The 16236-nt window shown below is 47.7% G+C and overlaps 1 protein-coding gene across 2 annotated transcripts in view; it reads right to left on the reverse strand.

Moving 5' to 3' along the window:
• Positions 1-5650: 5650 nt before the first annotated feature.
• LYPD5 (LY6/PLAUR domain containing 5) overlaps positions 5651-16236 on the reverse strand; it is a 27905-nt gene continuing 17319 nt past the window's right edge. Inside the window, exons 1-5 of one of the 2 annotated variants that reach the window (XM_011997720.1) lie at positions 10952-11096; positions 9274-9402; positions 8378-8554; positions 8020-8166; positions 5651-7414 (exon numbers count right to left, since the gene is read on the reverse strand). In XM_011997720.1, coding sequence (XP_011853110.1) covers positions 7179-7414; positions 8020-8166; positions 8378-8554; positions 9274-9402; positions 10952-11015 — 753 coding nt within the window. In that variant the 5' untranslated portion in view covers positions 11016-11096 and the 3' untranslated portion in view covers positions 5651-7178. Of the gene's footprint in view, positions 7415-8019; positions 8167-8377; positions 8555-9273; positions 9403-10951; positions 11097-16236 lie in introns of those variants that run through there. The other variant, XM_011997721.1, reaches the window with a different exon arrangement.

Genomic DNA, 16236 nt, shown 5'->3' on the forward strand with positions numbered 1-16236 from the left:
CCACCATGCCTGGCTAATTTTTGTATTTTTAGTAGAGACGGGGTTTCGCCATGTTGGCCAGGCTGGTCTCGAACTCCTGATCTCAGATGATCCACCCGTCTCAGCCTCCCAAAGTACTAGGATTAAAGGCGTGAGCCACTGCGCCTGGCCACATATTTTCTTCTTTGTTCTCTTTTCTTGTTTCCTCCTTCCTTCCCTCCCTCCTTTCCTTCCTTCTTCCCTCCCTTCCATTACATTCATGTATTATCCATCTACTAATTTATTTTGACCTTGCCTCATCTTTCTCTTTATCAAGTGTTTGTAAATAAAAACTTTGTGAGTAAAATCCATCTTACTTCTCCATTGCTTCCCCCACTCCATCAATATCAGATATTTCTTGTGCATTGCAACTAGAAGACAACAATAATTAATTGTTGAGTGAGTAGTAAAAAATGGCTAAATATTCAAACAGATGACCATAGATCAAGAGTACAAAAAGATGTGTCTGACAGGGTAGGCAAAATGAATGACATGCAAACTTAAGTCCATTCAATCACAAAAATGTTACACATAATTTGGATAATTCGGGACCAATAAAGGGAATACAGACTATATTTTCTGGATCTATTCATTTATTATTTCTTTTATGTTCTTTTATGTAATATGTTGCATAAAATGCCCCAGTTCATTTGATAAGGTGATTAACTGAAGTCTTTACTCTTTTGCTCATTGGTTGTAAACAAATTAATACTTTTAAGAAAGAAGCAGGCTCTTGTTTCCTCTTTGTTTCCCCATCCCCTGATACCACCACCATTTGCCTTTTCTTTTCTTTTTAGAGATAGGGTCTTGCTATGTTGCCCAACCTGGTCTCAAACCCCTGGGCTCAAGCAATCCTCCCGACTTGGTCTACCAAAGTGCTGGGATTACAGGCATGAGCCACCATGCCTTGCTTCCATTTGCCTTTTCTACCCCAAGAAAGTATTTTAAGATCTTTAAAATGTGCATTGGAAATCATATGCATATAGAAAGAGCATAAATGCCAAGTGAACAGCTCAATGAATGCTCAGATGAATAAACACAATGGTCAGGCTCCTAGATACTCCTTTACCCCTCTTCCAGTTGCAACCACCCCCAAATAGTCACTACTGTGACTTCTGATTGCATATTTAGTTTTGCCAACTGTTGTGATTTGCTTAAATGGAAACATACAGAATGTTCTCTTGTGTGTCTTTATTCTTTTGCTCAACATTTGTTTGTGAGATTCCTCCATGCTATTGCATACACTTGTAGAGTGTTCATTCTCATTGCTGTGTAGTACTCTGTTATGCAAATAGGCCACAAATTGATTTATCCACCCTACTGTTGATAGGTACTTGGGCTGTTTCTATTTTGTGACTATTATAAATTGTTCTGCTAGTACACGTCTTTTGGGAAAATGTATACACTAATTTATGACGGAGAGCTCTATCCAGGAGTGGAAATGCTGGGTCACAGTGTGGGTGCAGAGTCTGGTTTAGGTAGGTACTGAAAGATAGTTTTTGCAAGGGGTTGTTCTATTTTAAAACACACATACTACCTGGATATGAAAATCCCAGTAGTTCCACATCCTCGCTAATAAATGCAGCTTTTTATTTTACTTTTAATTAAACTTTTTAGAGAGACAGCCAGGCTGGTCTCGCACTCCTGGGCTAAAGCAATCCTTCCGCCTCTGCCTCCCAAATTGCTGGAATTATAGGTGTGAGCCACTGTTTCCAGCAGGTGAAGGTTTTATTAGGCGAGTGCAAAAGTAATGGCGATTTTTGCATTGTTGGAATTTGCCATTTGATATCGGAATACATTCTTAAATAAATGTGGTTATGTTATACATCTTTTTTTTTTTTTTTTTTGGAGGCAGAGTCTTGCTCTGTCACCCAGACTGGAGAGCAGTGGCACGATCTAGGCTTACTGCAACCTCCGCCTCCCAGATTCAGGCGATTCTCCTGCCTCAGCCTCCCGAGTAGCTGGGATTACAGTGTGCACCATCATGCCTGGCTAATTTTTGTATTTTTAGTAGGGACAGGGTTTCACCATGTTGGTCAGGCTGGTCTCGAATTCCCGGCTTCAAGCGATCTGCCCACCTTGACCTCCCAAAGTGCTGGGATTACAGTTGTGAGCCACCATATCCGGCCTGTTATACATCATTTTAATGGGCATTTCTTGCTTTACGTTTTTTTGCTAATGACTTATTACTTGATGTTTATTTTATGTTTATTTTAGACTATGGAAATTATATTAGACAAAAAGTAAATTAGAGAGACTTTCTTATTTGAGTTCAAAATGGTCATGAAGCAGAGTTTGTTGAATCCTGAAGCACGTATTTTTATACTACAGGAATCAACAAACTTATTTCTTGTTGGCAAAAATGTGTTGATTGTAATGGTTCCTATTTTGATTCTTAAAGATGTGTGTGAGCCTAGTTATAATGATTTAGAATTCACGGTCCAGGCTGGGCATGGTGCCTCACACCTGTAATCTCAGCACTTTGGGAGGCTGAGGAAGATGGATCAACTGAGGTCAGGAGTTTGAGACCAGCTGACCAATATGGTGAAAGCACCACCCCCAGCACCTGCCCCTATTTCTACTAAAAATACAAAAATTACCCGGATATGGTGGCATGCACCTGTACAGTCCCAGCTACTCAGGAGGCTGGGACAGGAGAATTGCTTGAACCCAGGAGGCAGAGGTTGCGGTGAGTTGAGATCATGCCACTGCACTCCAGCCTGGGCAACAGAGCGAGACTTCATCTAAAAAATAAATAAATAAAATAAAATTTATGGTCCAAAACCATAATTACTTTTGAAAAGCATCTCCCTCTCTGCTAAGCACTCACGAAGGCATCTGGGTCGCGATACCCGAGCAGCTACATAGCTGAGTCCACATTTTCACTTGGACTCCCTATACTATGAGTTCTAAGACAGTCGGTGCACCCCTCTTCTACTTAGTGAGAGCTGTCAAGTATAAGCTTTTAGAAGTTTTTGAATCACTCTCATGGCAAAGAACTGCCAATTGCTCATGTATTGCATCTCACAGGAGTCCTTGGCCACCACACCTCAGGGAGAATCTTCTGTCTCAGAAGTACAGTCATACACGGCCTAACAACCCCTCGGCCAATGTCGGACTGCCTTTATCATCACTGTGGCACCATAAGATTATAAAGAAGCTGGCCGAGTGTGATGGCTCACGCCTGTAATCCCAGCACTTTGGGAGGCTGAGGCAGGCGGATCACTTGAGGTCAGGAGTTTGAGACCAGCCTGGCCAACATGGTGAAACCCCATCTCTACTAAAAACACACAAAAAAATTAGCTAGACGCGGTGGCTCATGCCTGTAATCCCAGCTGCTCAGGAAGCTGCGGCAGGAGAATCGCTTGAACCTGGGAGGTGAAGCTTGCAGTGAGCCGAGATCAAGCCACTGTACTCCAGCCTGGGTGACAGGGCAAGACTCTGTCTAAAAAAAAATAAGAAGAAGAAAAAAAAGATTACCATGAAGCTGAACAATTTCTTTTTCTCCCCCTGTTCCTCAGGCTGAAACCTATTTACGTTGTTCCTCAGGCTGAAACCTAGGAGTCATCTCAAGTACACCTCAACCAATGTATCAGCAAGTCCTGTCTTCTCCACTAATAAAATCTATTCCCTGCAACCTGTAAAGGAGCAGCTAAATTAAAAATCCATTCATTTTCCAACTCCTTGCACTACCTCTGCCATCATGGGTACATCATCTCTTGCCTAGACTGGTACAGTAGCCACCTCACAGGTCTAGCTTCTATTCTTGCCACAGGGAAGCTTTTAAAATGTAAAGCACGTACACAAGAGCACATGCTGTAGATTCCATTCGTATGAAGTTTAAAATAAGCAATATTGATCTATGATAGAAGTTGGAGTTGGAGTCATGGTTATCTTTGGGGTGGGAAACTGACTCTGAAGGGCTGTGAGGGAGGCTCTGGGGACATAGGCTGGAAATTTTCTACATCTTGACCTAGGTGGAGGTTATTCAGGTATGTACATATGGAAAAATTGCAATTTATGCATTTTATTGTATATATTTTATGCCTCAATGAAAGTGTTATATAACATATATTACATGTAATTATATGTGCATATAATTATATACACATACAACATATATATACACACCTATATATGATTATGGCAGTCTTCTACTTCTCCAACACTTTTTTTTTTTTTTTTGAGACAGAGTTTCGGTCTGTTGCCCAGGATGGAATGTAATGGCATGATCTCAGCTCACTGCAACCTTTGCCTCCTGGGTTCAAGCGATTCTCCTGCCTCAGCCTCCTGAGTAGCTGGGACTACAGGTCCATGCCACCACGCCCGGCTAATTTTTGTATTTTTAGTAGAGATGGGATTTCACCATATTGGCCAGGCTAGTCATGAACTCCTGACCTCAGGTCGTCTGCCCACCTCAGCCTCCCAAAGTGCTGGGATGACAGGCATGAGCCACCACACTGGCTCCAACGCATTCTGTATTAGCCTTGGATTAACCAGAAAAACAGAAGCAGTAGACGATCTATGATACAATATTTATTGCAAAGAATTGGCTTATGTGGCCTGGCTGGGCGGGTCAGAAGGAGCAAGCTGGAATCTTAGACATGGGCTGAAGCAGCTGTCCATTGGTGCAGTTTTTTTTTTTTTTTTTGTTCCTCAGAGAAGCCTCATCTCTGCTCTGAAGACCTTTCAGCTGATTGAGTCAGGCCTACTCAAATTGTCTAGAACAATCTCCCTTCCTCAAAGTCAACTGATTATGAACTTTAATCGCATCTACAAAATATCCTCACGTCAACACACTGATTAGTGTTTGATTGAATAACTGAAACTGTCACCTAGGTAAGTTGACACATCAAACTGGCCATCCCAACTTCAGACCACATTTGCAATAAAATCCAAAATCTGGCTGGGCATGGTGGCTCACACCTATAATCTCAGTACTTTGGGAGGCTGAGGCAGGAGGATCGCTTGGGCCCAGGGATTTGAGACTAGGCTGGGCAGCATAGTGGGACTCCATCTCTATAAAAAATACAAAAATTAGCAGGGTGTGGTGGCACACACCTGTAGTTCCAGCTACAAGGGAGGCTGAGGTGGGAGGATTGCTTGAGCCTGGGAGATTGAGGCCACAGTGAGCTGATTGTGCCACTGCACTCCAGCCTGGGATAGAGCGAGACCTGTCTCTAATAAATACACAAACAAAATCCAAAGTTTGCTTTGGATTGCTAGCCCATCAAAAAGGCTAGCTCCTTGAAGGTGGGAATTTTTGCCACTTTTGTTCCCTGCTGTATGCCCAACAACTGGAACAGCACCTTGCACATAGTAGGTGCTCAGTAAATGTGAAGGATGAATGAAGACATCCAGCTTCCCCTTGTATGTCAGGGTGTAAAGACAGCTGAAGCCCTTGTCATGTTGGCCTTACAGAAGCATAGGAGCAGAGCATTTCTGAATTGCCCACCTTCCCCCAAGGCTGCTTGCTGACATGGAGCGAGAAGATACGGGAGGCTACTCTTGCTATGCACTTACTCTGAAAATTGCTTTCTCATTGTGCTTTGGGTATCTTGTCTGTAAAACAGGAACGTGTCTTAGTCCCTTCAGGCTGCTGTAACAAAATACCATAGACTGTATGGGTTACACATAACAGAAATTTATGTCTCACAGCTCCGGGAGTCTGGGAAGTCTACAATCAATGCACCAGCAGATTCGATGGCTGGTGAGAACCCACTTTCTTGCTTATAGGTACCTGCTGGCTGTGTTCTCATGTGGTGGAAGGGGCAAGGCAGGTCTCTGGGGCCTCTTTTATAAGGGCACTAATCCTATTCATGGAGACTCCACCCTCATGATCTCACCACCTCCCAGTAACATCATTTTGGTGATTAGGATTCAAAAGATGAATTTTGAGGAGCACAAACATTCAGACAATAGCAGGATGCAACTTACTTTTTTGCTTCCCTCACTGAGTTGCTGGAAAGATCAAGTGGCAAAAAGCATGTGAAAGAACATAGTAAAGCATGTGCACAGAGAACATGCTGAAGGATCCCATCTCTATGAAGTTCATGCACTTATGAAAGTGTCCTGTACACCCTGTGTTCCTTCCTCCCTCAGACCTTTGTCCAGGCTGTCTCCTCTACCTAGAATGCCCTTCCTCTTGCTTCTTTTTGCCAGCTACTATTGATCCTTTAGGATTTTGCTCAAGGGTTAATTCCTCCAGGAAGTCTTCCCTGATCTTTACAGCTTGGAGAATTTCACCTCGCTGAACTTTGCCTTTTGTGCTTTTCTGTGAAGTTAATTGGCACTCATGTGTTTGGGAGGTGGTGTTGCTTAGCAGTTCATGGGGCTGGGAATCTGGTTCTTGATTCTCTACTCACTAGATACACAAGCTCAACCAAGTGCTTTTGCCTTTCAGTTTGTTGACCTGTGACTTAGAGCTTATGACAGTAGGCCGCTTATACTGGGCCACTGCTGTGTCCCAGTACTAAATGTTAATCTTGTTGAATCCTCACCACAACTACTGTGAAGCAGTTCTTGTCATGATTTATAGAGTTTATGTTCACCTCCACCTTATAGGTGAGAAAATATTGGCACAGAGAGTTCAAGTAACTCGTCCATGGTCTCTGCAGGCTGAATGGTGGAGCTGGGATTTGAACCCATGCAGCTTAGCTCCAGAGCCTGGCTTAAGTAACTTGCTCATGGTCTCTGTGGGCTGAATGGCGGAGCCGGGATGTGAACCCATGCAGCTTACCTCCACAGGCTGGCCTACTAACTGTTAGGGCATACTGCTTATTGGGCCTCTCATGATGACACTAATAAAGACATCATTGTATAGCTCCCTCCTAGAGCTGCGACAAGCTCTGGAGGGAGAGCACAGGAAGCCGTGTTACGGGGTGCCTGGTGCTCAGTAAGTAACAGCTGTGATGAGAATTGCTCTTCATCAGGGCAGGACATGGCTGTTTTGCTCTCCCCTAGGATGCTGGTGACTGTGTCCAGTTTCTTCCAGTCCTGTTGACCAGGTTGGGGGGCACGAAGGAGGGAGAGATGAAAGGCCAGAGGGACAGGAGTGTAATTCTTATTTTAACATCATTTTCCAGTGAGCTATGTGATAGGGGCTGAAGCAGCAAGAAGGAGGTGTGTGAACCCTGTCCCCAGCATCCTGGAGGGGCAGTCTATGAGAGCCCCACCAGCAGGAGGACTGGGAGCAGCAGGGCCAGGACCTGTACTGCTCGGGGAGGGGTGGTGGCCAAAGCACTGTTGAAGGGCTGGATCATGGATTTCCTGTTGCAGAGGTGCCCCTCACAGCAGGAGCCCTGGAGGTCGATGGCTGTCCAGGGGCTGGTGGTGCCCTCAGTGGTGCAGGAGGGCCGGTGGCAGGTTCTGATGTACACAGGGACTGAGAAATTGCCTGGGGGTGGGTGGAGCAGTGAGGAGCCATCAGAACTGAGGGAGACAGCTGCACCTGAACTTCCACCTTGATGGCTAGGGCCATGCCTCGGTCCTCAGACTTGCTTCAGGTTTCCCTCCTAAGACCAGGGCCAGGCCTCCTCCCTCAGACCAGGGCCATGCCTCTTCCCTCAGACCCCAGGGCCATGCCTCCTCCCTCAGACCAGGGTTATGCTTCCTCCCTCAGATCAGGGCATGGCCTTCTCCCTCAGACCAGGGTCATGCCTCCTCCGTCAGATCAGGGTCATGCCTCCTCCGTCAGATCAGGGTCATGCCTCCTCCCTCAGACCAGGGCCAAACCTTCTCCCTCAGACCAGGGTCATGCCTCCTCCCTCAGACCAGGGTTATGCCTCCTCCCTCAGACCAGGGGATGGCCTCCTCCCTCAGACCGGGGCCAAACCTTTTCCCTCAGACCACGGTCATGCCTCCTCCCTCAGACCAGGGCCTTGCCTCCTACCTCAGAGCAGGGCCATGTCTCCCTGTTGGGCCTGTCTGGTGTCACTACCCTCATGGTTGCCCTGCCTCCATATGTCTTGTCCAGGCCCTACCACCCTTTCAGCCCCTCACCGACTGTCATTCTGCCATTGCCCTGGAAGCAGGCGGTCTGGTCCTGGTGACACTGGACCCGTCGGGACTTGCTGATAGCGCAGTCATCCTGATGGACCCCGATACAGGCGTAGCACTCGGCGCCGCTGAGCGTCGGTGGGTCGGGTGCTGGCAAGAGAGGGTAGACACACACTCAGGCAGTGGTACCCTGGCACAGTCGTGCGGGCTGCGCACTGCGCCAGAGCCCGTGCCTTAGCACGTCTAGGGGGCTGGGATCCTAGCGCGCCAAGAGAAGGCGCTCAGCGGAGGCCACGCCTTCCCCGAGGCTGCCCGTCCTCTCATCGTCCCGCCCGGAGCCCAGCCCCGCTCTCCCGCGCACCTTGGCTCAGGTTGGGGAGGGCGTCATGAGTCATGAGGTGGGCGTTGCACTTGTCAGTTGTGCAGCCGCGCACCACCGAGTAGTCTGGCGGCAGCGCGTCGGGGTTGGATTGCGTCTGGCCGGCAGGCGGCCCGGTCCAGCAGCCCTTCCGCACCAGGGTCACCGGCGCGCGATACCCTGGGGGCGGGATCGGGGCTCGTGCTCTGCTTCCCGAAACCCTTCTTTCTCCAGTCTCCGCGTTCTTCCCCCTCCCTCTACCCTTTTGCTTTCAGCTACACCTCCTCCCCTCCCTCCTTCCCTGCTTCCTCTCACCCCCAGACCTTTTCCCCGAGTTCTTCTCTTCCTCCGCTCTTCCTTCCTGTGCTCCTCTCCCACCTTCTCTTCCTTGCTTCCCCATTGTCTCCTCCCCACACTGCTCGTCTCGTCCCTCATCCACTTTTTCTTTTGTGGGGCAGAGGACGGAGTCTCGCTGTGTCGCCAGGCTGGAGTGCAGTGGCGCGATCTCGGCTCACTGCAACCTCTGCCTCCCGGGTTCAAGCGATTCTCATGCCTCAGCCTCCCGAGTAGCTGGGATTTCAGACGCCCGCCACCACGCCCCGCTAATTTTTTTGTGTTTTTAGTAGAGAGGGGTTTCATCTTGTTGGCTAGGCTAGTCTCAAACTCCTGACTTCGTGATCCACCAGCTTGCCTCCCAAAGTGCTAGGATTACAGGCCTGAGCCACCGCCCCAGCCCTCATCCACCCTTTTCTTTCTCTTTCTCCTCTTCTTCCTCTCCCTCCCCATCTTTCTATCTTTATCTTTTCATCTTCTGCCCAATTCCCCTCCCTTTCTTCTCCCTTCTCCCCACTTTTTCCCCCCTCATCTCTCATCCCTGTCCCCCTGTTCCCGCTCCTCACCAGTGTCCAGAGACAGGATAGCCTCAAAACACTCGTGAGGACAGGAGATGCTGGGCAGCTTCATGGCCCTGAGGTCAAAGGGGCCAAAGTAGGTGTGCTCAAAACTGTAGCACTGCAGGCCTTGGGACCCTGGGGAGAAGGACATAGCGGAGTCAGTAGGGCCACTGTGAGCCTGTCCCAGGAACTCAGAGCTCCACCCAGCCAATGACAGGCACATGGGCCTGGCCCCTCTGCTCCCAGGGAAGCCGCGCCTTGAGAGACCAGGTGCTGCTATTGCAGCTGGTCACAGCTGTGTCTGTCTCATGGCAGAGTAATGACTTCTCTGCAGCTGACAGTCCAGTTTTTTTCCCTCCAGGCCGCTCCAGGTCTCCACCCTCCTCCAGGAAGCCCGCTCCCTATCTATGATTTAGAATAGGAAGGAAAAGTGATTCATTCTCACTCTGCCCATCCTTCCCCACACTTAACTCACAATGTGGACAGCACAGTAAGTGACCCCTGACGGGCAACGTGCACTCCAGGACAGGCAGAGTGACGTGTGGTCCTGTAGTGCCCTGCAAACCCACGCATCGGCCCCAGCAACACACAACACTGACATAAACACACAATAACAACATATACACACGTTCATCCAGGTCTCACAAATATACACAGAATATCCTGAATGCACCCAGGCAGAGTTTTACATTCCCACATGAAACAAGTATGCCCCTAGACCCTGCAATATAAACCCCCCTAACTAAGGCACAGCACTTCACACATGGAAAATCACACAGACACCAAAGCGTGTGTCTGTGAGGATGCTTGTGCATGTGTGATAATCATATCAACACAGAGAGGGACCAGATGCACGGAAAATCATACCCAGAGAGGTCCCAAATCACAGAAATACTGAGCACATAGACATAGAGATAAATATAGGCCTACAAATCACAGAAATACATAAACACAGACCCAGATACACAAAATTACACACGTATCTCTTTTACAAAGAAAGCAAACTCAAACAGACCCACAAAAGCATTTGCTCAGACTAAGACTTTGAAACCTATACAGAGAAACACACAGAAGCACAGTGACCCACAGGACGTGCTGCACGTGGACACATACAGAAATCAAACTCTCCCATTGAGGAGCAGAAACACACAGATTTAGTTGTATGTAGGAATAGCCTCCTTTCTACCTTTCTAATCCCCTGTCTTTGTAACCACTTCCATTCTGAAATGAGTATGTTCCTGTCCTAGCCCACAATGGGGTAGAGGTTGCCGGAAGATGAAGCCAGGGTTCCTGCCAGTTCTGGAAAGAGTCCTAAGGGCTCCCTGGAAATACCTTTGAATTGGGGGTTGGGCAAGGAAGAGAAGAAAGGCTGGGATGGTGGGAAGAGAGACACCAGGAAAAATGACTGATGGGAGAAGAACGAAGACAGGGAAGAGAAATGAAGACGACATAGTCTCCAGACTCCCGCCCACCAAGACCCAGGAGTCCAGGCCCCCAGCCCCCTCCTCCCTCAGACCCAGGAGTTCAGGCCCCCGGCCCCCTCCTCCCTCAGACCCAGAAGTCCAGACCCCCAACCCCCTCCTCCCTCAGACCTAGGAGTCCAGACTCCCAGTCCCTCTTCCCTCAGATCCAGGAGTCCAGGCCCCCAGCCCCTTCTCACTACTGGATTCAGAAGTTTGGGTACCTGTCAGGCAGAGTGCAGCCCCAAAGAGGCAGAGCAGAATGACTCTGGGGACCCCCATTGCCATTGCTGAGCTGCGCCACCTGGGACAGCTCCTCCCGCTGTGATGTGCTGCCTGGCTGGTTCTCCCTACTGAGTCCTAAGCATCCCGGCCACCCTGCCTGGCCAGTATTTCTCCATCACATCCTCCCTATGTGGGCGGGTCTCTTCCTAGGTAATCGTGATGGAACCAGGGTGATCCTCAGTTGCTGGAAGCCTGCACTTCTGGGTCTGAGGGAGGAGGGAACTAGAAGTCTGGAACCCTTAATTTTGAATGATTGGTGTCTTGCTGGCCTTCTTCCTACACCCCTCCCAACACCCTGCTCTAATCTGAGGGTGGCACATATGGCCTTTTGACTTCCCTTCCCTCCCCCTACCCCAACACACACCACCCACACAGCTTCCAATCCTGGGGCCACTTCTCCACACCCAAAGACACATTCATCGTCCCCTCCTCTAAGACTTCTCTCACCCCCAACTCCCCACTCATCCACACATCCTCAGCCTCCAACACCTCCCTGTCTCCCAGCCCTGATCAAACTAGGCTGGGCTAGCGTCTGTCTCCCCTAACAGGCTGTGAACTCTTCGGGGGCCTCCAGGAATGTCTAAGATATTTTTGTATGAGTGAGCGAATGAATCAATGAATGAAGACACAAACAAACAGAAAGGCACCAAGAGACAAGCAGGGAGAGATAGACACAAAAGAGAAACAGAGAGAGAGAGAGAGAGCGCGCGCCTTTGAGGAAGCTATTACACATGAGATGCAGAAAGACAGACAGCCTGGTGTGAACAGATGTGACTGTGTAGTCACACAGACAAACCAGAGGTGTAGAGGGTCACCGCAATAGACATGACATGCCCCCAAGGTGTTTCAGAAACATTTATTAAATGAATGAAATCAGGAAGATGGAGATACAGCAGACAACCAGAGGGACACTGTCCCCCGAGGACACAGACAGACCCATGTGGATGCTCAGACACTCAGCAGATGAGGAGGTCCAGAGGAGGCCCCAGCAGGTAGGTGGTGCTGGAGCAGAGACCCCAGGTTAGCACCTGCTGGTTTGTCTCACTTCTTGCTGCTTGGAGATGCTGCCTACTGGATCGGGCTCATCCACTAGCCACAGAGTGGGTGCAGTCATGTGCAGACACCTAGAATCTCAGACCCACATATGGATGGCAGAGTCCATGTAACGCTGGTGACCAGAAGAGCCTTAATGGTCTCCTCAGATCGACTAAACTTTAGACAGGTTTCTTCCTGACTCTCGGCCCCGGATCACACTTTTTGTAGAGTACTTACTTTAGAAAACTTGTGCAGTCATCCCTCAGTATCTGCAGGGTATTGGTTCCAGAGCTCTTATTGATAACAAAATCCAAGGATGCTCAAGTCCCTGATATAAAATGGTGTAGTATTTTCATACAAGCTACGTGCACCCTCCTGTATACTTTAAATTATCTCTAGATTACTTATAATAGCTAATATAAACAATATGCAAATCATTGTTATGTCATATTGTTTTCTATTTCTATGGTTTTTTTTGTTTTGTTTTTTGGTTTCAAAATATTTTTTATCCAAAGTTGACTGAATCCGTGGAGGTAGAACCTGTGGATGCAAAACCCCATGGACACAGAGGGCCAAATATAATTGCAGATTCTTTCTTTGCTCCCCCTACACCCCCACACCCCACTTTTTTTTTTTTTTTTTGAGACAGACTCTCACTCTGTTGCCCAGGCTAGGCAGTGGCGTGATCTCAGCTCACTGCAAGTTCTGCCTCCTGGGTTCAAGTGATTTTCCTGCCTCAGCCTCCCAAATAGCTGGGATAACAGGCATGTGCCACCATGCCTAGCAAATTTTTGTATTTTTAGTAGAGATGGGGTTTCAGCATGTTGACCAGGCTGGTCGCGAACTCCTGACCTCAAGTGATCTGTCCGCCTCAGCCTCCCGAATTGTTGGGATTACAGATGTGAGCCACCGCGCCTGACCTTCTCTGCCCATTTGAAATGCAGGCAAATCTCCTGGTCTCTTGCCAGTGTTACAACCCAGGAATGTCTTTTTCAAGGACCTGGGAATTATCCCTTTGAAATCATCAAGGGAGATAGCACCCCTATCTCCGAGTCTCTGTGCGAGGGTAGGAGCCTCACTTTGATAACTGACAATCAGGAAACCCAGATGGCCCAGTCACAGAGAGAAACGTTTTCAGACTCAGGAATAACTCCATGTGATGGACACATCCCATTGACCCACCTCCCCCTATTGTCCTCCAGTACTTTTCCATTAACTTACCTAGGGCTTAAACACCCTAGCATGTTTGTTTCAGTGGAGTCGAGTTCAGTCTCTTTCCCTATTGCTCACCTTGAATAAAGTCTCCCTTGCCTGTGTAATTCTTCTTTGACAGCAGCCACTGTGAACACTCACCACGCTATGTCCTCCCTTACCCTTATCTTGCCAAATCCCTCCTCTTCCCATCAGGCCTCACTTCCCAGAACCTGTTTTGCATCCAAACTATTCTTCCTTCCTGATTCTCCAGTTTCTGCCCCAGGCTCTCAGTGGGGGTCTATCGGGACCAGGGCAAGGTTGTGCTCAGTGTCTCTGGAGAGTGGAGTCTGGCCAGGAAGGAGGATGGGTTTTCTGAAGTCCCCGTGGAAGGTGAAGGCATTGGAGGTCTTCACAGCAGTTTTCAGTTTCAAGGATTGAGGCTTACAGGGTAGGCCAACCAGTCTGGTGTGAGTATGTGAGTGCTGTGTGCACTTTTGATTCTGGTATCCTTCAGGTGCTTTTGGAGACTTTGAAGTGTCAGCTCCCCGTACCTTTTGGGAGCATCCGTCTGGCTGTCCTCATCTGCCTGGTGTGTGAGTGTTCACGAGTCTGTTGAATGCCTTAGAATTTTGAATGTCTTAGAATGTTCTCAAGGATCTTCTGTTGCATTCCATCAGTTTCCACGCATGGTTCCATTTCCAATCATGTTTGCAAACATCTTGCCTCTCAAAAATTTTTTTCCATATTTGATTTTCATAAGCAGTTTACTAAATGTGGGTAGCTTCTAGGCTTTGTGGCCCAAATAGTTGAGAAGTATTTAGTATTTCTTGCCTTATTTGAAATGATTCCATTAATCAAACAAGTCATAATTGTAATGCGTTTTAAGATATTATTCCCTAAATAACGTGGGTCATCCCTTGCTTCCAGTCTTCATGTTCTGCATGAATGTTCTTCCAAACATTATCAGAATTGTGAATTTTCTTTTGGAACTCTAGTCATTACCTTGTCAAAAATTGGATCATCCAGATTGTGTGCCAATATATTCTTTTGTTATTTTGTTATTTTTATTTTTTGAGACCCAGTCTCACTCTGTCACCCAGGCTGGAGTGCAGCGGCACCATCTTGGCTCACTGGAACCTCCGCCTCCCAGGTTCAAGTGATTCTCCTGCCTCAGTCTCCCAAGTAGCTGGGATCACAGGTGCCTGCCACCATGCCTGGCTAATTTTTGTATTTTTAGTAGACACAGGGTTTCACCATGTTGGCCAGGCTGCTCTCGAACTCCTGACCTCAGGTGATCCACCCTCCTCGGCCTCCCAAGGTGTTGGTATCACAGGTGTGAGCCACCACACACGGCCTCTTTTGTTGTTTTCACATACATTCTTCCTGCAGCATCAATATTTCTTTCTTTCAAATCAGATCTTAATTTTCTTTTACAGTTCAGTAGTATCAGGTGTATTCATGTTGTGCAATCAATATCCAGAACTTTTCATCTTGCAAAACTGAAACTGTTTACCCATCAAACAACTCTCCTTTCCTCTATCCCTCCTCCCCACACTCCCTGGCAAGCACCATTCTACTTTGTTTCTGTGAATTTGACTACTCTTGATCAGGGATCCCCAACCCCCGGGGCCTGGTACCAGTACCTGTTAGGAATGGGGTGCACAGCAACAGGTGAGCATTGGGCAAGGCAGGGAAAACTCATCTGTACTTACAGCCTCTCCCCATCACTTGTACTACCACCTGAGCTCTGTCTCCTGTCAGATCAGTGACTTAGATTCTCATAGGAGCGTGAACCCTATTGTGAACTGCACATGCAAGGGGTCTAGGCTGTGCATTCCTTATGAGACTCTAATGCCTGATGATCTGTCACTGTCTCCCACCACCCCTAGATGGGACCATCTAGTGATAGGAAAACAAGCTCAGTGGGTCGGGCATGGTGGCTCACATCTGTAATCCCAGCACTTTGGGAGGCTGAAGCAGGAGGATCACTTGAGGTCGGGAGTTCAAGATCAACCTGGTCAACATGGTAAAACCCCATCTCTACTAAAAATATAAAAATTAGCTGGGCATAGTGGGTGCGCCTGTAATCCTAGCTACTCAGGAAGCTGAGGCAAGAGAATCCTTGAACCCAGAAGGCGGAGCTTGTGATGAGCTAAGATCACACCACTGCAGTACAGCCTGGGCGACACAGCAAGACTCTGTCTCAACAAAACAAAACAAAACAAAACAAAACAAACCCAACAAGCTCAGGGTTCTCACTGATTCCACATTATGGTGACTTGTATAATTATTTCATCATATATTACAATGTAATAATAATATAAATAAAATGCACAATAAATGTAATGCTCCTGAATCATCTGAAACCCTCCCCCACCCCCCCGGTCCATGGAAAAATTGTCTTCCACACAATCGGTCCCTGGTGCCCAAGAGGTCGGGGACCACTGCTCTGGATAACTCATATAAGTGAAGTCATATAGTACTTGTCCTTTAGTAACTGGCTTATTTCATTTAGCATAATGTCCCCAAGGTACAACCATGTTGTATGCAGCATGTGTCAGAATTGCCTTCCTTTTAAAGGCTGAACAATCCCATTGTGTGGATATACCACATTCTATTTATTCATTCATCCATCCATCAATGGACACTGGGGGTGTTTCGCCTCTGGGCTATTGTGAGTGATGCTGTTATGAATATGGCTGTACAAATATCTGTTTGGGACCCTGCTTTGAATTTTTTTTGGTTATTACATCAAATAATTTTGAATGTTGCACACTCTTATGGAACTGCCCCTCATCTCATTTTCTTTCTTTTCTTCTTTTTCTTTTTTTTTTTTTTGGCAGAGTTTCACTCGTGTTGCCTAGGCTGGAGCGCAATGGTGCGATCTCAGCTCACTGCAACCTCTGTCTCCCAGGTTCAAGCGATTCTCCTGCCTCAGCCTCCTGAGTAGTAGCTAAATTTATAGGCAGCTGGCACCATGCCCAGCTAATTTTTG

Source organism: Mandrillus leucophaeus, unplaced genomic scaffold, assembly GCF_000951045.1.
Source record: "Mandrillus leucophaeus isolate KB7577 unplaced genomic scaffold, Mleu.le_1.0 Scaffold546, whole genome shotgun sequence".
Lineage (NCBI taxonomy): Eukaryota > Metazoa > Chordata > Mammalia > Primates > Cercopithecidae > Mandrillus > Mandrillus leucophaeus.